Raw genomic sequence first — 22,374 nt, 5'->3', positions numbered from 1 at the left:
AGAATGAAAACACAGCTCTCTCTCTCTCTTAAAACATACTGGAAGGGTTTCAAGAGAACAAGAGTGGAACATTTAGCTAAGAAAGGATCCAGAGCAGCCCCGGACCTATGTAAAAACAGGCTGAATAGCATATACGATGCACACAGCCCCTGCTTTCATGGACTTCAGAGTCCAGCTGGGAGAGAGTTATCAAACAATCACACAAGTAGAAAAATCTCAAACATTGTGGCTGACAGGGAATAAGAAGTAGGCTAAACAGATTAAGTGTCCTGCAGTGACAACGCTAAAAAAAATAGTGTCTGCCAATCACGTTAAAAGAAAAGTTTTGGCTGACTTACTAATCATCACATCTGTATCTCAGGTTAATGACAATTCAGATCATGCAATGGTTGATGGTGACTTATGCAATTTCCACCAAGGCTGATTGGAATATATTATTCTCATATGAGGACTCCCTAACTTGAGAAAAATCAGCCTCAACATGTCCTGTGGTTATTACCTGTAAAAACCTGAATCTAAACAGAGCTGGCAATGGACCGAATAAGAATCCGATCAAATGGGATTGCCCCGGAGAAGATACCTCCCTCAGTGGAAGGCGTTTCCCTGGCTCTCTGAAAAAAACAATCTAAAGTTGTGCTTCAAGTAATGAAATCTTGTTTTCTCAAGTCTTTGCAGTTTCTAAAATTTTTCCTTATTATTCTGATGACTACTGCAGAAAATGAAAATAATAATAGCAATGTTTTTGTTGTTGTTGTTGTTTATTTGTTTTGTTGCTGTCTTGAGACAGGATCTCATGGCTGGCTTCCATTTTGTGTGCTCAGTGGTGACTGACACTCACGGCTGCTCATCCCACCTCCATCTCCCAGGTGCTGGAACAACAACTGTGAGAGAAGATGCTACTCAACTGCCTCCAAAGGGACAGTTTCTGAAGCAACAACTACATATCGTGGATCCTTAAATCCTTGAATATCTGATAGGAAAATATCTTTTACCTTTACAAAAATATGCACCCAAGGACTTTACATACAACTTAGGTTATTGGGTCACTCGGGATGCTACAGATTTCTCCAGGAAGGGCCATGAAATCCCTTACTTAAAAGCTCTGCTTCTGGGGCAGTTAATAGGCTCTTGCAGGGGTCCAGAATTCAATTCCCAGCAACCACATGCTGGCTCACAACCATCCATAGTGAGATCTGTTATGCAGGTATATATGCAGGCAGAATACTGTGTACATAATAAATAAATAAATAAATAAATAAATAAATAAATAAATCTTAAGAGAAAAAAAAAAGCCCTGCTTCCTAGAATGTCTGTTAATGACTATACTTGCACATCTCTGATTCTTAGGGTAAGTGCAGAAAAAAAGGTTTGTAGGAAATGAACCTAGAAGAGGAGCCAAGTCCAGTGAAATGTCATGTGACCGCGACACCTGTAAAGATTTTTGATAGCCAACCTCAGTCTGAGGGAACACAGGCTCAGAGGGAGAACACGGCTACAAGGTGAAAACGAAGTGAAGACATTTCTAAATCTTCTAACACAAGGAGACATACAGGCAGCTTAGGAGTTTGTTTCCTTGCTAATGACGCTGACGAGCTCTTTTATTCTATGCCTTTTATTTTATCTTAATCAGACAAAGAGTTTTGCATGCACAATGCAAAATCTCCAAATGAGAAACAGCAAGAACAATATACTTTATATCTGGAGGAAAGAAACCTTGCCCTATCAGTTTTGGGGCCTGTCACCTCTGCCCCCTGGGCAAGCACACTTAAGTGGCAGGAATAGAGACATTTCTTAGTGGCTGAAATAGATTTTCCAAATTGAGAGCATGAGAAAGCTTCAATTGTGGAAATAAACAGGACAAACAAACACGCAAACCCACCACCATCACTGCCAAAACCAAAATCCACAGCTGCCTGAATGTACAGAAATTTCTTTTTTTTTTTCCTTTTTATTTTCTTCCTGCACTGAATCTGGTCTTTGTTGCTATTTTAAGGCTTCCCACCTTTGCCAAAATGTAAGTGTTTCAGTGGTCTATATACCTTTGGTCCTGGTGGTCCTGGCCTTGCACCTTCTGAATAACCCGGCTCCCCCTTATCTCCTTGGGGACCATGGATCCCTGGCAGGCCTGGTCTTCCAGCTAGACCTGGAAGCCCTGAAGTTCCTTTTCTCCCTTTAGGGCCTGTAACGAGGACAGATATCAGGTAAGAGAAGAGAAGCAGGGATCTGGAAGTACTCATCTCCATGCTTGTATGAATCATTCTCCAAGAAGATGGTTTTCCAGAATCAGAAATATTGGGCTATATAATGTGTGATTCTTATACAAAATATGTATCTCGTTACCACTCATGTTCAGGTTCCACATAGAACCTTTGTCTGAAAGCAAAGCTCGTTGACATAAACTTTTTAATTTTTTTTATTTTTATTTTTTAATTTTTAATATTTTTTTTATTACGTATTTTCCTCAATTACATTTCCAATGCTATCCCAAAAGTCCCCCATACCCTCCCCCCCACTTCCCTAAACTTTTTATTAAATGAAAAAGAAAGAGAGAGAGAGAGAGAGAGAGGAAGGAAGGAAGGAAGGAAGGTAGGAAGGAAGGAAGACAGGAAATCTACAGTTCTGACTTGTGGGCTCGTGGCTTGTAATAACAGGACGATAGTATTACCTGGCACCCCCATGCTCCCCATGCTTCCTGGCATGCCGTGTGGTCCTGGTCTTCCAGGATTTCCTGTGCTCCCCGTATCTCCTCTAGGGCCTTGAGAAGAAATAGAGTCACATAAACCCAGTCCGGGTTTATGTGCTCAACACATACCTTCTGCTTGCACGCGTAGATAGGTACAGAACTTTCTATTAAATGAAAAATCAAAACAATCCAAAGCACAGAACATCTACAGTTGTTGTGATTTTGAGGGCTTATAATAACAGGAAGCCATTCACTGGCTCACACTTGTTCCCTGTAAGTAGGTAAGTCCAGAACTCCTAGGCTAGCTGGTTAAGGGTTAACTGTTCTTTTGCCTTCAGCTTGGGCTCATTACAGGACTGGGGACTTACGATGTAACTGGATAAGGTGAGAGTCCTATTATTAGGCCTGTTCAAAGCCACCCTAAAACCAACCTCAGCAGAAAAGAGCGGCTCCTCTGCAGTACTCTCTGTCAGCATCCTGGAGGTTAATTGCCATGTAAGTTACTCTGCTATGGAGGTGGCCTGGGATAGGAGACTACTGTAATAGTTTAAAATTGCTTTGAGAATAACTTGTTTACAAAAGGAAGACACAAAAGCAAAAATGACTAGGACATTAATTTTTTTTTAAATCTCTGACATGTTAAAAATAAAAGGTTTGAATATACAAATGGAATCACGTGTAGGATGTTTATCAGTCGATCGATGCCAGCTACCGAACACATTTACTTTGGCTTAATTTAGAACCTATTTCTCCTGGAACACTTTCCGGGAAGATTTTATGTTTGACCTAATGAATCTAGAAGTAAGCTTTATGATGTTTAGGCCTAGGGAAGCTTAGACCATGGAGTTTCTATTGGAGAGTTAGCCATACCTGGAGGGCCCGGTAGCCCAGGCAATCCCTCGAGGCCTTTTGGACCTGGTAACCCTGGGTTGCCTCTGTTTCCTTTCTCACCTGGATTCCCAACAAATCCTAAAGGTAGAGAGCAGATTTTAAAGACAGATGTCAGGAAGTTGGAGGTAATGGCTCTGTGGTAAAGTGCGTGTCTAAAGTTCCTGGGGCTGTGAGCTTCAGCCAGCACTGAAACAGACTGAAAACTCATCTGACCCATCCACACTCTGGTCTAAACTGATGCATTATTGCCAAAGTCAGCATCAAGTACTTATTAGGGGCACGGAGAGGTGCAGGCTTCTGCCTTTGTTAGAGGAATTGAATGAACCGAGGTCTAGAAACCATTAGCACAGTGTGTGGCTTGAATCAGGCAACTATTGTCATGAGATGCATTCAAGCAATATTCAAAAGATTGCACTGTAGAAGATCCCTTCCCTGGCACGTGCAAAACACTGAGCTCAATCTCTGAGGCTGCAAACAAGCACACGGTATTTTAAGATTTAGAGGCTTAAATACCTCTTCATTTTTTTTTTTTGTAGTAAAGCAGTGTATGACACAATTCTTACATAAACAATTCTACTCTCAATCCATTTGTTAAGATTTACTAGGCATTGGATAAGTCAAAGACCCAGTCTAGAACCATACTGCCAACCAGCAATAGCACTGGGATTTCAAAGTAGTTGTGCATGGCTAGGAAGTTCACTAACATCACAGGACACCCTTTTATCCCTAAAACTTGACTTTGATTGCTTTATTCTCCTGCTTACTTAAATTCACTAATGCTCCTTTACCAGCAATCAATTACAAACTTCCCTAACTACATGGAACATTCTGCCGTCTGTCCTTGGCCCAGGCTTTTGCCTTCTCTTGTTTATACGCCTATTTATGTATGCATTAAGCGTCTAATTAACAGACAGGTCTGGTGCTGTGCTCTGGAAACAAAAATAAGCCACATTCCCCTTCCCGTGCTTAATTAAGGAGACAGTGGAGCAATATACAATTGCCACCCAGTGAGATAAGTTCTGTAATAGAGTTGGGCACAATAGGTGACACAAGGGAGACCTTCTGGAAGAGAGATAGTTTTGTGGCTAAGCATTGAGATCATGTGGCTAATTGGATGAAGAAAGCATAGGATGAGACCCGATTTCCAGACTAGACAATAGCCTGTGCAGAGGAAGGGTTGGTAAAAGAGTTAGACCGTTCTTCACCTTTGCTTTCCATTTGTCAGCATCTAAGCATGTGTATTGTTCAGTGCGTACATTTGGTCTAGCCTGCAGGCTATGTATAGCGTGATTTCATCCATTCACTCAGGTTTATCCTTAGTTGGGTCTTTCTTCCTTCACCTGGACTGAATGATGAACTGAGGTCACTAGGTTTACATGGCAAGTATTTTTACTTTATCCATGGCATCATCTTACAGGCCCTAGGTTGATTTTATAAGGCTCTAAAGCAAAGGATGATTTGGAAAAAAAATGTAACAGTGTAACAATGTAAATTGTTAAAGGGTTACAAAGACAAACAAAGTCAAAGAAAAATATACAACAGAGACCTCATATGGCCTACAAAGCTTAACATTTACTGCTTGGATAGAGACAGGGTTTAGGTCCCACTACTACTTCCTCCCCACTCCCAAATTGTTAAGTTTCACTGTCCAGTAAGTGATGCATATGTATTCAGGACATAAAATACCTAACCCACAGACATTAAGAAGTATTGAACACATACGTGACACATGGCTGGAAACATGTATTCAGTCTAAGGAGGTTCAGTTTTTCCTAACACTTCATTATTTCTTAATTTCACGTATGAATACAATGTATTTAGATACTATTCCTTCTCCTTCACTTCAACTTCTCTTGGATATACCCTTCCCTCCATAGTTCTTTCCCAATTTCCTCTTCTTTTTCCTCCGTTTCTTCCTTTTAAAACAATCCCTCGAGTCTAATTAGTGCTGTCTATGCATACATGGGTGTATGGTTCAATGCCCTGGAACATGGGCAAGCTATCGTGGGCCCCACCATTGGGGGGAAAAACTGTACTTCTGTCTTGGTTGTGTCAATTTGATAAAACTAGAGTCACTCAAGAAGGAGAACCTTAACTGAAGAGCTGCCTTGATCAGGTTGGTCTGTGGCCACGTCTGTCAGAGATTATGGTTGAGGGGGGAGGGATCAGCCTACTGTGGGTAACACCAACCGTAGACAGGTGGGCCTGGCTTATGTAAGCCAGGGAGGAACCAGTAACCACCATTCTTCCATGTTTTCTGCTTAGGGTTCCTCTTGAGTTTCTGCTCTAACTTCCCACAACGATAGACTGTGAACTGGAAGTGTAAGCAAAATAAGCCCTTTCCTCCCCAAGTTGCCTTTCTTCAGAGTAAATTAGAACACTCTCCTCCAGTGGCCACCAACTGCCAATAGTAATGGGAGCCTCAGAAAGCCTTGGATCCAAGGGGCTTTTCTGAACCCTACTCACAAAGCCAATTCCTGGAGTCTCCTCTGACTATCATGTTTGCCGAGTTCTCTGCTTCTGGGAATTATTGCCTCCAGGAGTTGTGGTCCAGACACCTGGCAGCATATCAAAGGAAGGACAAGTGTGACCACTGGAGCCAGATGCTTCCTCTCACAGTTACACTGTGTGAGTGACTTGATCTCTCAACACCTCTGTGGGGAATGAGATTAGCAATCGCAGGCCCAGCATCTTGGCTTGTGAGATTGAGTTGATATTCATCAAACGTACAATATTACTAGAACATGGTGCTACATAAGCCTTCGTGAAATAGTATACTGTTTCTCATTTCTACCTTACATTTGTTCATTTTTTTTGTAGAATTATCTGTTTTCCATTCAGATATTTCAAAGTAATGACGATTACTACTGATTTTTACCCTTAATGTCTCTTCCAAATTTGGAGTGAATGTCTCTGTGTGAAAAATTTGAATTCTCAAAAGAGCAGGTGTGTCATGGCACCCTAGCATTCAAGAGGCTATGTCAGGAGAACCTTGAGTTTGAAACCAGACTGGCTACAATGAATTCAAGGCCAGCATGGATTATATAGTGAGATCCTGTCTCAAAAAATGCTTTAAAAATGGATCATGCAGGTATTTGAAAGGCTTAGATAACATGTTCCCTTTTGTTGTTCATTCTGAGATCCTCAACTATGTGTCAAAAACGCTAAGTGGCAACATATACCTTCACTTAAGTAGATTTTTTCCCCTTAAGTAGACGATAGCTACTACTTCATAGCTTTCCTGTATCAAAAATAAGTATGTCCTATAAATTATTTTTTCCCAAAGATCATTTTCTCTGTTGGCAAAATTCTGAGATTTGGTCTCCCTTCAGAGCTTGTCAGATATTAATTCCAGGAAGCTCTTTGGTATGCCTGGAGAGACTATTCAGTCTTTTTAACAATGGGCTTTGCAAAATTTGTTTTGTTTGTTTTGGGATGGGGTCTTACTATGTTGTCTTGGCTGGCCTGGAACTTGCTGTGTAGAGCAGGCTGGCCTTAAACTCAGAGGTATGGTAGCCTTTTTGTCTCAAGTAAATGCTTGTATGCCAAGCACAAATATGTGTGTGTATGTGTGTGTTATATGTAATATTTATTATATATATTAAAGTTTGAGAATTTGCAACTTTAATCCCATTTCCAGATTCATTATTATAAATACTACATAATATCATATTGCCTACCAGAATAAACTTTTACAGAAACACAACAATATTATTGATGAATACCTGATTTCTTAAGCCACATGAGATCTTTCTCCACTATAATGTGGGTCTGTATCCACAATGTTTTTGTTTGTTTGTTTGTTTGTTTTTTAATGTTTTCTCTTTGGTAAGATTTTATCCTCAAAGCTAATTTCTACCCAGAAATTCTGTTTGTTTAATGTTGTTTGAGGTCCAATCTGCTCAAGAGGATTAGATTTGAGCCCTCTTAAGAACTGGCTTGATACTGGTCATATAAATTGTATAACAAAAACAAGAGCCAGGTGATTTGTAATAATTTGAATGGATTTGATTTTTAGTCCAATAGTCACACCTAACAAGTAACCATATGCTGAAAGACTAAAGTTCAGGACAAGAGATGTTTTCCTGACTGTTATTCTCCAAGGACTTTGAACATGAGAAGATGTTTTTCGATGCAATCAGAAAAATAATCTATCCTGGTAGTTAGTAGAATAAAATAGAATTTGGAACAGAGGTTTCCATTTCCACCAGAGACACTGTTTTTGTTGCGGTTAATTTGGCTTTTCCTTCCTCTACAACAAGATCTTAATCTGTAGTCCAGGTTACCTTAGAATTTACAATCCTCCTGCCTCAGTCTCCTGAGTACTGAAATTACAGGCTTATGCCATTACATCTAGTTACCTGGCTGGCTCAGAGAATTTTAAAAAAAGAAAATAATAGTATTTATTTACTTTACTCTAATGATTTACAGAAGGCCATTTCCATGCAAGAATATAATTACTTTGAGCAGGATCCCCTTCAGACCCTTTTCCTTTTTTTTTTCCATACAACTCTCTTTTTATTTGTGAATGAGCATTTAATAACGCTCCCAATGAAAAATGGTGCAATAAAGCAACTTTTAGTATAAAGAGACAAGAAGCTGTGAAGCAGTGGCCACTGGGCGCTGTGGATAGGGAAGAGAAAGCAGTCTGCATGAGTGAAGCATGGACTGGGGAGGAGAGGCCCAGGAGGCGGGTGAGATGGACAGGGACATGAAGCTGTTGTACTGCTGGATGTTCCGCTTGAGGATGTCTGAGCATGGGCCAAGGACGCGTTCAAACCGAGGTCGGTCCAACTTAACGCACTTCAAAGGGCCCCGGGCAACCACAGTGGCAGCCTGAGGACGATTCATCAGCAGGGCAATTTCACCAAAATAATCAGAAGGCCCCAGTCGTCCCACTTCAACAAAATCTTCGTTTTCTGACCGACGCTGCAGCACAGCAGCTGTGCCCTCTAAAATGATGAAGAACTCATCCCCCGGTTCTCCTTGCACCACGATCTTCTGTCCATCTTCAAACTGGACAGGCTCCAATGCATCAGCTACTGTGAGACGCTCCCACTTGTCCAGAGACTCTAAAATAGACACTTTACTGAGGAATTCTTCATTCATCTTCCTCTTTCGCAGAGTGCTTCCCATGAGGATTCTTCGGTAGCTGTCTCGGTCGATGCCCCACAGTTTCACGTTTGTCTTTGCTTTGACAGTGGCTGCTCTGGGTGTTCCATAAATCAAAGCCAGCTCTCCAAAGCTCCCTCCTTCCCCAACACTGGTTGCCCATTCATTATTGACATAGACATCCATTTCTCCTTGATCAATCACATAGAAGTTATCTCCTTCATCACCTTGCTGAATAACCGTCTCTCCAGCAATAAAGGAGACTGGAAACATAGCATCAAAAATGTCACTTCTCTCATTATCATCAAGGTGTGAAAATAGCACATTCTTTTCGATGGCCTTGGCTAAAGCAGCCATTGTCTTATAATCTTTTGGAATAACCTTTCTAAAGTAGGAGGCAGCATCCTCCTCAGTGTAAATTTCAGCACTGATAGCACCGCAGCGCCTTCGGCCCTTCACCACTGGATTGGGGGGGGTGGGGGTGGAGGAGATATCTCGTCCTCCCTCGAGTCAGTACGGATGCCGGTTTTCTGTAGACACTGAATCTGTCTTGCCTCCTCCTTCTCCAACCTCTCAAAGTATTCCCGAAGGAATGCCATGGGCCTCTCGGGCCGCGCAGTGCACAGCTGCACGATGGAGTCCTTCAGCAGGGCCTGGATATTGTGCTTCTGCACACAGAGCTCACATTCCCGGAGACTCCGCTCTTCCTCACTGGTTGCCATACTGCCAGACACCATGGTTCTCTGAGGGCGGGCGGCTGCACGAGCAGGGGCTAGTGCAGGGCGAGGCGGCCGGGGTGACTGAGCGTCCAGCGGGCTCAGCTCGCAGCCTCACTACCACTCTGCGATCCCCCTTTCCTTTTTTATCCCCCTGTTCCTATTGGTCTTCTGTGTTTCTTCAGACAGCTTTGCATGTACTTCAATTTCATATACACTATATGATAGTGTTTATAAGCATAAAACTAGAATACACACATGGGAGAAAACATATGGTATGAAATACTAACTACTGTCCCCCAAGGCCTGGTTGCCCCCAGAGATGAGAGAATCTGCACATAGACCCAAGTGACACCATGTAACCTCTTCCCCTGCCCCCAAGTTATCCCTGATTGGTAAATTAAAATGCCTACAGTTCATAGGTGGGTAGAATTGAAAAATGTGGAAGTTTTCATTCCTAGGCTTGGGGTCTGAGGAGAGACCACAAGGAACAGGAACAGGAAGAAGGATAGGAAGACACCATGGGGTAAGAGAATCCTAAGAACTGGCCAAAGGTCAGTTGGAGTCAAGAGCGGTGCAAGCGGAACATGGCAAGCCATAGCTCGGAGTTATTGATAAGGGAGGTTAAAAACTAATAGCTTAGAGGGTAGACATCTGTCCAGCTCTAGTGCTGATTAAGGCTTATTAAATACAAAAGTTGTGTGTGTTTTATCTGGAAACTGAATGATCAAAGGCGGAGTAGAAACCCCGGTCTGAGATTAAGTAATTTCAACAACAATGGTATTCATCTGAGTCTGAATTAGTTAACTTTTTAGTTATCATTGGTTGAATCCATTTTCCTGCAAACATCCTAACTTTGTTCTTTCTCATCTTCTGAAAATAAGTCCACTGTGCATATGCACCAATTTTTGTGTGTCCATCCTTCTGCTGAAGGACACACAGGCTGCCTCTGTAACTTTGGAATCACTGTAACTAGTGCTGCGGTGAACATCACTGTGTGTGTGTCAGAGAAATAGATGTACGTTTCAAACACTTCTCAAAAAATGGGGTGTTGAGGCTTATGATAAAATAATCAGTGAGTTTTTAAATTCAGCAACTAGGATATAAAACTAATTAGTTTTATATAAAATTAAATTATTATTAAAAAAAAAAAAAAACCGAATGTGTGCAGCTTCCAGATGGCTGTGTGACTGAGCAGGTGACTCAACCCAGTCAACTAAAGGGTTCCTCTGATAGTCTTAGTCTCAGAATCGTCCGACTCTAAACAGGAACAGTTCTTTACCTTTAAGTCCAGGCTCTCCTTTGTCTCCCTTTAAGAGTGTTGCTTGAGAAGGCCCAGGCTTGCCTTTCTCTCCTCGTTCTCCTTTGGCTCCTGGGCGTCCTCTTTCCCCTTTCAGTCCTGGGATTCCGAGGCTACCTGACAGACAGGAGTAACCACAGCAGATCCTCATAGTGCAGCAGAATTCAAAGGTTAGTAGCATGCATATGCTATAGAACAAAAGTGTGAACAGATCTTCGAATCTGTGTGTTCCTGAGAGCACAGCACTCAACAGTGCTGGCGTAAGTTTACAGGGTGAAAATAAGATCAGGTCAAATGGGGGAAGGGAATACAGAACACAGAAAAAGCAAATGCATTCTTCACTGACAACCATTGTTTCTTAAAGAACAAATGCCATTTCTTTTGTGATTAAGTAAGTGAACGCTATCTATACCTCATATCACCGAGAAAGACATCCCCACTCACCTCGCTGCCCCTGTGAGCCTGGTTTCCCAGGAAGTCCCGGAGGGCCAGTGGTTCCAGGATAGCCCATCATTCCAATCTCTCCTTTCTCGCCTATGGCAACAAATCAACACGAAGCACTTCATGATGTATAAAATACAAAAAACAAAATATTCCAGAAAATAAAATAATGTAGACAGAGAAACTGGGAATGGATGGTCTTTTGTAAATAGGAAAATAACCAGGTTTGTGTAAGAGGTGGGTTGGTGTCCTTTAAAATTTCATCTGTCTGAATGTCATTGTAACAAATAACACTGTGGTTGACAACAGAGTGCCCTGAATCCCTATGACATTTGTCCTCTTTGCTTCTTCCGGGTACATCTTCTGTTTATTCTTTTGTAGACCTTAGTAGAATTTAGTTTTTATTTCCTTTTTTTTTTTTTTTAAATGTGGCATACTGAGTGATAAGGTTTTAGTCTGACATTTTCATGTATGGATGTCATCAGACTTTGTTCTTATCCACCCTAAAGCTGGTTTTAACATGTAGTTTTGATTATTTTCTTATTATGGGAGAAGTGCCAAAGATTCTAATATCAGGACTAGAGCTGACACACGAAAGAAGCATAGTAAGAGGAACCAAAGCATAATGTGTCAGCTAAGCAGTTATCCTGGTCTCTTCCCCAGAGGACTGTTTTTAAGCATTATAAATTTACATTGAACTGATAATTATGTGTATGGGTGTCGGAAGAGGCAAGAAGAGGATGTCAGATCCATAGAGCTGGAGTTAATACAGGTGGTTATGAGCCACCTGATGCTGGTCCCTTGGCAGAACAGCAAGTGATCTTAACTGCTGAGCTATCTCTCCAGCCCCTGGACTGATAAACTTAAGGATTTTCACAAAAAAAGAATCTAGATCCAGATGACTTTGCTGGGGAGTTCTATCAAGTAGCTATATTCTTCATAGACTGTTTCTGGAAATACTACAGGAGGACCCATTCCCAGCCTATTCTCTATAAGGTCAGCACTGATCCAAGTAGGGCTGAGCCATCACAAGAAAACTACTGACGAATGTTCCTTGTGAAATTAAATGTGAGAACCTCAACAAAATACTAGTTGGTATCTCATACAACAATTACTCTACAGCTAAAATAACCACAACCTAGGTAATTATAAAATGTAATGGTTCTACTTTACCACCCTCCTGTCCCTTGATCCCTACTCTCTTAAAATTAATTTAGGAAGAAAAATATACTAGCTAAAAGAAAAGGCATACAGTGTGCAGAGTCACCTGGAAGGAGCAATGTAGAAGGAGACTTAAGAAGGCAATGGCAGAAGGAAGGCTACCTGGTGGCCCTGGGAATCCTGGAGCTCCCGGATAACCTTTTTGTCCAGGTGGTCCCATCTCACCAGGACAACCTGGTGTTCCTGGTGGTCCAGGATCTCCGGGGACCCCAGACCTGTCCATGCCTGGGATGCCAGGGTCTCCCTTTGGCCCGGTATCACCTCTTCGACCTACGTATGAATAGACAGATAAATGATTGTTTTAACAAATGCCTTCTCTACCAACTGAAACTGATATATGCAATATTTTAGTGTTAACTGTTTTCTACGTAGTGTTGGGTTAAACAGCACACTCATCATTATGTTTGTTTATTCTCTCCCTCTAGACATTCCCCAGATCCCCATTGCTCTAGTGTTATCCATTTCATAGGTCCTGCAGTGATGAAGGAAGACACTTATGTCTATTTCTCGGTGCTGCAAGTGCATTCTGGGACTGTGCTTTATGCCTGTTTCCCAGTCTTTCGCCTTAAACCTACATAGCAGCCCCTGAGAAGTGAGCTGCTATATGCTCTGGAAACAGCATCACTGCAATGATTAAGGTGTTGGCCAAGAGTTTATTTATGATAAATAATCAGGATGCTACTCTACAGACACTAATGGAGGTCTAAAGAACTTTCCCCAGGAAGCCAGGTCAAGTTGAAAGGATCCTGGTGTTTCACAGCAGGCTGGCTCACTTAGGTCTATTTTCATAAACTTTAGTTTCATGTTGCTTATGAAGTAATCAACTACACATGTGAGTTTACAATTTGTTAAACAGGAAACTTTCTGTACATCGTCTCCATTTTAATCATTACAAAGTTACTGTTTCCTTATCTTATGGAAGTTTTTAAAGTAAAATACTTATTGAAAGTTTATGCATATTAGTGTATATTACTAACTCATCTGTCCATCTACCTTTATCTTCTAAACTGTTGATGGAGTTCATATTTCCTTACTTAAAATGAACAAATCAACTCACTATATTAAGTTTGAGTCTCTTCCTATAGCCAGTACACACTGCTGTTTGGACTAGCCATAAAAACCAGGCTTACATTTCCAAAAGAACATGTCTTACTGAATAGTAGTCAAGACTTGTTGCTGGACAGTTGCTACTTTAAACAGCAAAATACAGAGCCAGAGGACTCATCACCTGCCTACCTAGTTCCTGGATGGGAATCCTTCCTCCTACCTGGTTGCCCTTTCAATCCATTCAAGCCTGGAAGTCCTTGGGTGCCCCTGGGTCCTGGTATACATCTTCCTGGGGATCCTTTTGCTCCAGGTGGTCCAGGCTGTCCTGGGTCTCCTGCAGTAGAGAATACAGGAGTTTGCTTGGTTTCCAAAGCCCAAGCAAGGCCCTAGAGCTGCTATCTGTTCATTTTCTATATGTTACCTTCTCAAAGCAGCCTACAGTCAATACCATGGGCATGCCTGTATAGAGGACACTCATGAAAAGGAAAGACAGAAGACAGAAGGAACATACAACAGTCATACTGAGTAAAAAAAAGAATTAGGCATTTTTACTGATTTATTCACTGAGACACAAATGCTTAGAGCCCCCCTAGAGCACCCACAGTGGAGTTCACTAAGGAGAAAGGTAATCACACTTGGTGTTGTACCTGGAGGCCCGTCAAGCCCGCCTCTTCCTGGAGTTCCAGGGAGGCCTGGAAGCCCAGGGAGTCCAATATCTCCATTTTCTCCAGCATTGCCTCTTTCTCCTGGAAAGCCTGGTTTCCCTGGTTCCCCAGGCTTGCCTACGGATGGTTCTCCCTGTAGCAGAGACATTAGGTTAGTAGTGTCTCCAGCACAAGGCTTCCCAGTTCTACTTGTTAGGGGTGCTCTACATTTGTCTGCTTAGACACTACGGTTCAACAAACATTTTCCTTTCAAGTTTGGTCAATGATTTTGGTACAAAATTCTGCTTAATGTTGCCTCAGGATATGCAGTTCACATCCATTGAAGAGAGTGCTCCAATATACTCTGAATGTTCATGCAGTCATTAATAAAGGGGTAGAATATGTAAGTTTCCACAGGAACTTAAAAATTAGTATCTACAAGTAAACTAAAAAATTAATATCTTATTAACAAATATACTGACAATCTCTAGCTCTCAAGAATCTTGTCTGATAAGGGCCTTGCAGCTGCTGACTGCAACTGCCCCTCCCTGAGATTTTAGCCTGCTTACCTTGGCTCCTGGGATGCCTGGCTCTCCAGGACGGCCAGGCTTTCCCATTTCCCCAGGACAACCAGGTGATCCTTTTGTCCCTGGGAAACCTTGATTTCCTACAGAAAAGCAACATGCACTAGAGATTAGTCTCAAAGGAAGTTTCTTAGCAATATTTTCTTTATTAATTACATTTATGAGGCATCCAGGTAGACAGATACTTGTATACAAGTTTGGATGATGATTAAAACCAACTGATAAATTAGCAGTTAAAAACAAAACACTCCAACCAAGTTGAGTTTCAAGTCAAATTATATTGGCTATGAAATTTGGTTCAATTACAAAAGAAAAAAAAAAGACAAACCTCAACCAATCAAAATGTAAGTTATGAAGCCCAGTCCCATGGATAAATCTACAACACAGTGTCCTGGTCCTCTAGCTCCTAAGCTAGTTCTGCTTCCCATACATTGATGCCTTTGTCCAGAAAGTGAATCCAGAGTTGCAAAATTAGCATGCAAGTTATTGGTGGATGGTCCAGTAAAGACTAGGCAAAATATGAGCCAGGCTCCATTACTTCATGGAGGAAGAAAACCAGAAAGTTAATATCAAAGCTGTTCTTGGGATTATATTTTCATTTACTAAGTATTTGCTCACATGAGCAGAACTGATGTGCACAAAATAGCCAATAACGGCTTATTAACAAGAGATAAAACATCAAAATGTTGATTATATGCTAACAATGAAAGCAATCACGAAACAAACGTGACAGTATCATAAAGCTCACAGTGTTCTATGTTATAGTCCATGCCCTGAGTTTTGTTTTGTTTTTTAATATGAATCTTGGACAGAATTTTGTTTGGTGTGCAGGATTTTGTTGGCTGCTCAGAGGAGCAGCTCCAGTTATTACTCAATATCTGCAGCTGGGATTTTTGGAATCTTTCATTTTTGATGAAAACAGCATCTTTTATTTTTCTTACTTGTCAAAAATATTTGTTTTATTATTTAAGAGTTGTGTGTATGTATGCCAATGTGTGCATGTGAGTGTCAATGTCCACAGAGACCAGAGGCACCAGATCTCACTGGAGCTAGAGTTACAGGCAGGTGCGAGATGCTTGACATTTGTTCTAGGTATAAAACTCCCATCTTCTGTAAGAGCAATGTATGCTTTTTCTGCTCAGCCATCTCTACTGTCCCCAACCCTCAGCATCTTTTACTAAAGAAAAATAACTTTTCTAATTCATATCCAATATATGGAAGTCTATATTTTTGTTTTGTTTGATGCTATGTAATGAATCTTAACTTTTGTTCGTGTTAAACACACACTCTACTCCTGTACTATATCTTCAGCCAAAATTGTGATGTAATAGTCAATTTCTTATTTAAAAATGTGTGAAGTCCAGAAATATATAAACCTAAGAAGTATAGGATTAAATAAAAATTTCTTATGAGCAGAAAGAATTGCTATTACCTTTTGGTGAATTTCCTTCCAGGTGGGCCAGGTATTTTTTTTTTTTTTTTAAGCATGATTGATGTGCCTGTGTGGTGCCTCAGTATATAAAGTTTCCTGCTATGAAGCCTGACGACCTGAGTTCGATCCCTGGGACTCACATGGTAGAAAGAGAGAATGGTCTTCTGCAATTGTCCTCTGACTGCCACAACCCCATCCTCGATGGTACACAAAATAAATGAGTTAAAAAGTATGATTGAGATATTATCTCACAGATCAATGTGAATTCTGTCTTTTTACCTGGTATTGTCCCAAGACTTCTGAAGATTCTTGGAAAGCATCATTTTGGCAGCGTATCCTAGGTATTCCCTATTTTATTCACTATTCATAATCATAGCTTGAAATATACACAGTGAACCTTATGTTGTATAGTCGTTAATTTACCCTTAGGTCCTGGAGGCCCTGGGCATCCAGCTTCTGGAATTCCTGGTTCACCATCAGGTCCAGGAAGACCAGGATCACATTTTCCCACCGGTCCAGGCAAACCTTAAACACACATACATGCACACATCAGTGACTTTCCTTCATTTGTTTCCAAAAGAAATGTCTGTGCTCTCTGTGCCCTTACAGTGCTTTCTGGCAATTATGAAACAATGTTAACATAACCTCAGCGTTTTTTCCCATTCCTATGCAGTGGACCAGAGGTTAGGAGTTGCTATGACTTTTAAAAATATAACTTCGTTCTTCATTAAGAAGGATCCTAGATATCTTGAACTCTATGCCTTCCTCTGTAAATACAAAATTAAGTTTCAAATCACTTAAAAAACAAAACTAAGTTTGAAATGAAAGTGCTGAGGGAAACACCCTAATTCAGGATGGGAGCCATTGCTTTCTCTTCCAGGAGAAGCCACGGGGCTCACTCTGCTCCATAACCTTTGTAAGGAATGGTATCAGCTGGCTTTTAGAACTGTTAGATCCGGAGCACCAGGGGAGTGTGTGGGTAACCTCCAAGGACAGCGGAAAGCCCCCTGACAGCTGGATATTTCAGGATGGTGCCCACTTGTACTCTTTTTTCCAGATCCAACAAATGTAATCTTTTCCTTATAAGGGGAGTTGTATTCTCTCAGGGAAGTAAGAGCGCCATCTGATGTCATGGACTCTATTTCACAACAGGGATACTCACCAGGTAGACCTCTGGGGCCAGCCTGACCAGGGGGCCCTGGAGGGCCTGGGGGACCTAGAACTGGAGTTGATGTACTGGGTTCTCCTTTAAGACCTTAAAAAGAAAACATGATTGTATGGTTGGGTTGAGCATCACTGTGTGTTTTCACAGCAACAGGAAGTATTGTGAGGGAATTACAAACACAGCACAAGGAAAAGGAAACAATCCCTGTGTTTATGGGATGCAAAAGTAGCTTGGGGTAACCCGTCTGCAGAGACATTTCTCAATGGTCTGCAAATATATATAAGCGTCTTGTTTAAGCCCTGCTTTAATCCATAACCCAGAAGACTGGCATATTGAATCAAATATTGTTCCATAAATAGACACTAGGCATGGAGTTGGGGAATAGTAGCAGGGTACCAGTGGTATTTTTGGATGGTTGCTAACATGGAAAGCTAGTGTGGCCTATTGAACAAAATGGCAAGTGTGATTCAGCACACTGGGTCTGGGTTCAAGTTTGGCTCTGCTGTTTGCAAGTTTCATGAGTTTGGGCCCTTTTATTAGCCTCTTTGAGAAGATCCTTATCTGTCACTGTGGAAATAACGATTGCCTGGCAGACACATACTGAAGGCAATATCAACACATGGCCAATATTAAGCCATGTTTGTGATTAGTCACCTCACAGTCATGCGTCATATATTTATATATATATATAAAAACCTTATGCTTCACAGTGTGTAATGGGAAATTTGATAATGTATTTTATGATCATGAGCTCCCTCATTTAGGTTCATATTTAGAGAGAATTAAGAAGGTTGGATGAAAGATTAAATGAAGTCAGATAAGTCACATAAGGGGCCAGACAGTAAATAATTTGGGTTCTGTAGTTGGATATGTTACAACTACTTAACTCTGCCACTGCGGAGCAGACAGAGAGAACACAGAGCATGGCTACATTCCAATAACCTCACTGATGGACACTTTAATTATGAGTTCATACATTGTAATGCATAGCAGAATGTTGTTCAAATTGTTTGTTAAAAATTGTTAAAAATGTTGTCCGTTGTTTAAAAATATCAGGATCATTCTTAACTTTTGGACCACATAAAATGCACTGATGGGCTAGGTCTGAACTTCTGTCCAGTGTGCTAAGTCCCTGGATTAAAGCAACAGCCTCCAAAGTCATGTACTGGGAGAAATAAGAACACTATCATAAATAAGCTTTACACACATGTGGATAGAAGGATGCATTCGCTTGATGACAGATATGAATACTATGGAATGGTACCAAATCTTGGTATAAACTGATAATATGGCAGCCTGCTAACCATTGTATAAAGTGATTTTCTGAGGGATAAATGACCACACCGGCATTGCTTGTTGAAAACTCTGTACAATAAGGACCTATTTCTCCTGGACAGAGAATTACTTTCAGTAGTTGTAGGTCCCAAAAGTCACATGGACTTTAAAAACTATTATCAATGATTGTTCATATAGCTTAGATATTTTCGAGTTTTGTCGGTACCCTGGAGTCACATGTGCAAGGGAAGACACTTCTTCAGATCAAACTGTTGGCTTTTGCCTCCCTCGAGTGTCTTGTGTTCTTGAGTTTTACTCAACCCTTGGCCTGGGCTCATTTTGGATACTGATATCAGTCAGAGATATCGGTGGTTACAGGAAGTTTCAGATGAGCTGCTTGTGATGTGGGAGATGGATTTTTTTTCTGTCACGTCTTTACTTGCCCTTTCCCAGTCTCTGGGAAGACATATTTGCCAGGAACACATTTGCATATGCATTCCTTAGCTCTGAAGAAGCTTTGTTGGCTGTGAGAACTGTCCCCCCACTTCACAGAAAAGCAAGACTGGGAAAAAACTAACCAACCGGCTTCTCCAGGTGGTCCCAGGACGCCGGGGACTCCTTGGGCTCCCTTTGGACCTGGCTCTCCTTGGGGTCCATAGCCTGGTGGTCCAGCTGGTCCTGCAGGTCCTGGGGGTCCAGGGAATCCAGGAGGTCCTGGAGGTCCCTGGTCCCCTTTCCTTCCACTCAGGGCCTGTGACAACAGGGACATGTTTGCTGATGCCTCAGTCCAGTATCTCCTTACCACAGTTAATACTAACTCAAACAGGGGGACCAGAGAGGCTGCCTGGGAACCCCTGGTTCTGTAGATGGACCAGGAACAACTATCTACTATATCTCCATGCAGAGAAGCCACGCTCATCTTGTTAGAGAGTCTGTAAATGAGTGTGTGTGTGTGTGGGGGGGGTGTGTGTCTTCAACTTGCTTATCAACTTTCCCCAAGCTGTCCTGGGTGAGATCCCTCTTATCAGATAAATCTGATCAATCTTTGGGAAATGTGGAGAAGTTGGCATTTTGTAAATCCATTTGGACAACCTTCTCCCAGGTCCATCGTGGAGAAGCTTGGTTTGTCACTCTGTGACGTTTTCAGGTGGATGTGTGAGAAACTCTGTCTCATAAGAAGAATAAAATTCACATAACCTGAAATGTCTTGAACATTTTATCTTTTTACATGACTACCACAGCCTTAAATATTGTATCTTTTATGCATTTGCTAGAAGAATAGGAATGACACCAGAAACATTTACTAAAAATTTCCCTTGCTAGTCATATTCTGTTCTTTCCTTTTCCTTTCCTCCTTTTCAGCCCTATTCCTCTCTCTCTTTTTTTTTTTTTTTTTTTTTTTTGAGACAGGTTCACACATACCCCATGTTGGCCTAGAGCTTCCTATGTAGCTGAGAATGACTGTGAACTTCTGCTATCACGACCTTGGTGCTTGGATAACAAGCAGGCTCAATCATGGCCAGTTTGTTCATTGTTGATCAAATCCAGGGCTTCCTCTGTGCTAGGAAGGATGCAGCCAACTGTCCCATATACAACTCTGATTTTTTTTTTTTTGTCTCTTTTCTACAGATGTACTTGATCCATATATTGAGATAGGAGCTGTAAGCCAGAGTCAGGGTAGAGTCTCCACTGGGCTAAGCCACTAAAAGGAGCTTATTTATTTGGTCAAAATACTGTTGATATTTGCTTGGGTTATTACTGTTATTTTGAAGATGCCTTGTGTTGTCTAGAGTGGAAAACCATGTATTTTAGGCAATCACATTATCTCCTAATTTCTGAGGACTTATGACAGGGTGGGAAATGGGAAAGAAATCTTAAATACAAACCGGTTCGCCCTGAGGTCCTGGTGGTCCTTTCGCTCCTGGACCTCCAGGAATTCCATCAGAGCCCTTTCTCCCGGGCAGGCCTCTGAGTCCAGGATCACCTGGATCACCCACTTGCCCCCAGGGTAGAGGTGTGTCCCCTTTGTCCCCTTTAAGTCCTGGATGCCCTTGGTCACCTGGGAATCCCTATGGTGATACAAAAGTGAATCAGTCCACTGTTTTGCTAGAACTCTCCTTGGTCAGTCTTAAAAACATTATCAATAAGACCTTTTTAATCTTAATAAACATAGATTTCCCCCTAAATGCATTTAATATTTATATGTTGATAGACATATGTAGTTGTATGTTTATATAAAATATAAATATAAAATATATACATACTATTAAATACATGTTAGCGATTGATTAGTTATTATAACTCTGGCTGAGTAGACAGCTCAGTACCTATTCCACAGAGACTGCCCATGTGCCTTCCTTAGTCTCTAAGTCTTTCTTCTGCTCTAGAGGTTAATGCCAGAACATGAATATCTCTTAGTATACATTACTTTTGGTAGAGGGAGCTGCTTTTTAAAACAGGGTCTCAAACTGTAGACCAAACTGACATTGAAGACGCAGAAATCTTGTCTAAGTATCTGGTGTTAGGATTACAGGCATAAGCCACCAACCTTAAGTATTAATATAAACTTTTTGTCGCACAAATATCATGTCAAACATCTTATTTATTTTATTTTTTTAACTTCCCAAACTGAAAAAGAAGCCAGCTAGACAGTCCAAGTCAATACAATACAAATAATAATTACTTCAATGTAAGATACTAATAGAAATTCTACATGCCATACCATCATCATGATTCAGACTGTGTTTGAGGGTTGGTCAGTTCTAACATGCATCTCTTAGTTATTAAACCTAACTTTCTAATTCACTATAATATTAGAACTAATAGCAGGATTTTATATATAATATAGTATAATAACATGATTAGTAATTTTAATAGCTATATAGAGCTATAAACTACATACCATAAAATTGATCATATCTATCTATCTATCTATCTATCTATCTATCTATCTATCTATCTATCTATGCATCTATATATATCAGTAAACTTCAATGATATTAACCATAATCAGCATGAAAACATCTTCACTGCTCCCCAAATTACTTCTAATTCATCTAAGGTCAATCCTTGTTCCCACAGTCAGCCAGGGCAACAATCTAATTTCTACTTCTGCTACCATTAAAAATGATATATGGATACATAAATTTACTAATTTGCTCATTGAACTGACAAATACCTATGAAGCACCTTTCAATTTCTAAATTAAAGACCTACACTTTGCCACAGACTACAGACTTATGTGTGATGCAGTCACATTTCCAGAGTGCTCAGCTTTCCAAGGTGAAGCTAAAATTTAGAACCATGAAATCTTACTGCAAATCCTGGGAGACCTGCACTTCCTGGGGACCCTGGGTTTCCCTTCAGACCAGGCGCACCTCGTTCTCCTGCAAAGCAATTTATTATGTGCTATTGAACAGAGCAGTGCAGTGTATGGAGAAAATATATTTTCTTGTGAGGATGAAAGACAGTTTCCACCCTAAAATATCCATGCAGTCAAAATTTGTCAACTGGAACACTTAGGTCCTGGCTTCCTAGCCTCCTCCCATCCTGTAATTTTAAGGATATATATACTGATTTTTCCTATATATGCTCATTGAAAGAAAATTACACAGAAGATGATGAAAACTGCAAATCCACCATCAGGAAGATAATATTCACTAAATTCTGGACACTATTTTATATAAACACTATTTTATAGTCATTCAATATACATGCAAATAAATGTAGGTGTATAGATTCACTTCAAAGTCTCTTTGACTATTACCCAGCTAGCCTATCCATTGGGTTTTAGCTAACGGTGGCTTTTAGACTTCTAGGTTGTGTTTCCAACTTTTAACCATTGTCATCAATGCTAAGCAAGT

At 40.9% G+C, this 22,374-nt stretch overlaps 1 protein-coding gene and 1 pseudogene across 1 annotated transcript in view; both read right to left on the bottom strand.

Moving 5' to 3' along the window:
- The window catches only part of Col4a3 (collagen type IV alpha 3 chain), a 136,774-nt gene that overhangs the window by 24,395 nt on the left and 90,005 nt on the right, over positions 1–22,374 (bottom strand). Inside the window, exons 24-37 of the mRNA XM_021155885.3 lie at positions 21,827–21,897; positions 20,398–20,580; positions 19,094–19,262; positions 17,234–17,326; positions 16,495–16,596; positions 14,625–14,722; positions 14,059–14,209; positions 13,632–13,745; positions 12,467–12,634; positions 11,147–11,236; positions 10,685–10,819; positions 3,554–3,652; positions 2,666–2,755; positions 2,040–2,179 (exon numbers count right to left, since the gene is read on the bottom strand). Coding sequence (XP_021011544.1) covers positions 2,040–2,179; positions 2,666–2,755; positions 3,554–3,652; positions 10,685–10,819; positions 11,147–11,236; positions 12,467–12,634; positions 13,632–13,745; positions 14,059–14,209; positions 14,625–14,722; positions 16,495–16,596; positions 17,234–17,326; positions 19,094–19,262; positions 20,398–20,580; positions 21,827–21,897 — 1,703 coding nt within the window. The remainder of the gene's footprint in view (positions 1–2,039; positions 2,180–2,665; positions 2,756–3,553; positions 3,653–10,684; positions 10,820–11,146; positions 11,237–12,466; positions 12,635–13,631; positions 13,746–14,058; positions 14,210–14,624; positions 14,723–16,494; positions 16,597–17,233; positions 17,327–19,093; positions 19,263–20,397; positions 20,581–21,826; positions 21,898–22,374) is intronic.
- Positions 8,061–9,533, bottom strand: LOC110308434 (cAMP-dependent protein kinase type I-alpha regulatory subunit pseudogene; annotated as a pseudogene).

This window comes from Mus caroli, unplaced genomic scaffold, assembly GCF_978045245.1.
Source record: "Mus caroli unplaced genomic scaffold, Mus_caroli_1 scaffold_1, whole genome shotgun sequence".
Classification (NCBI taxonomy): domain Eukaryota; kingdom Metazoa; phylum Chordata; class Mammalia; order Rodentia; family Muridae; genus Mus; species Mus caroli.
This window is presented reverse-complemented; position numbering and strand designations above follow the sequence as displayed.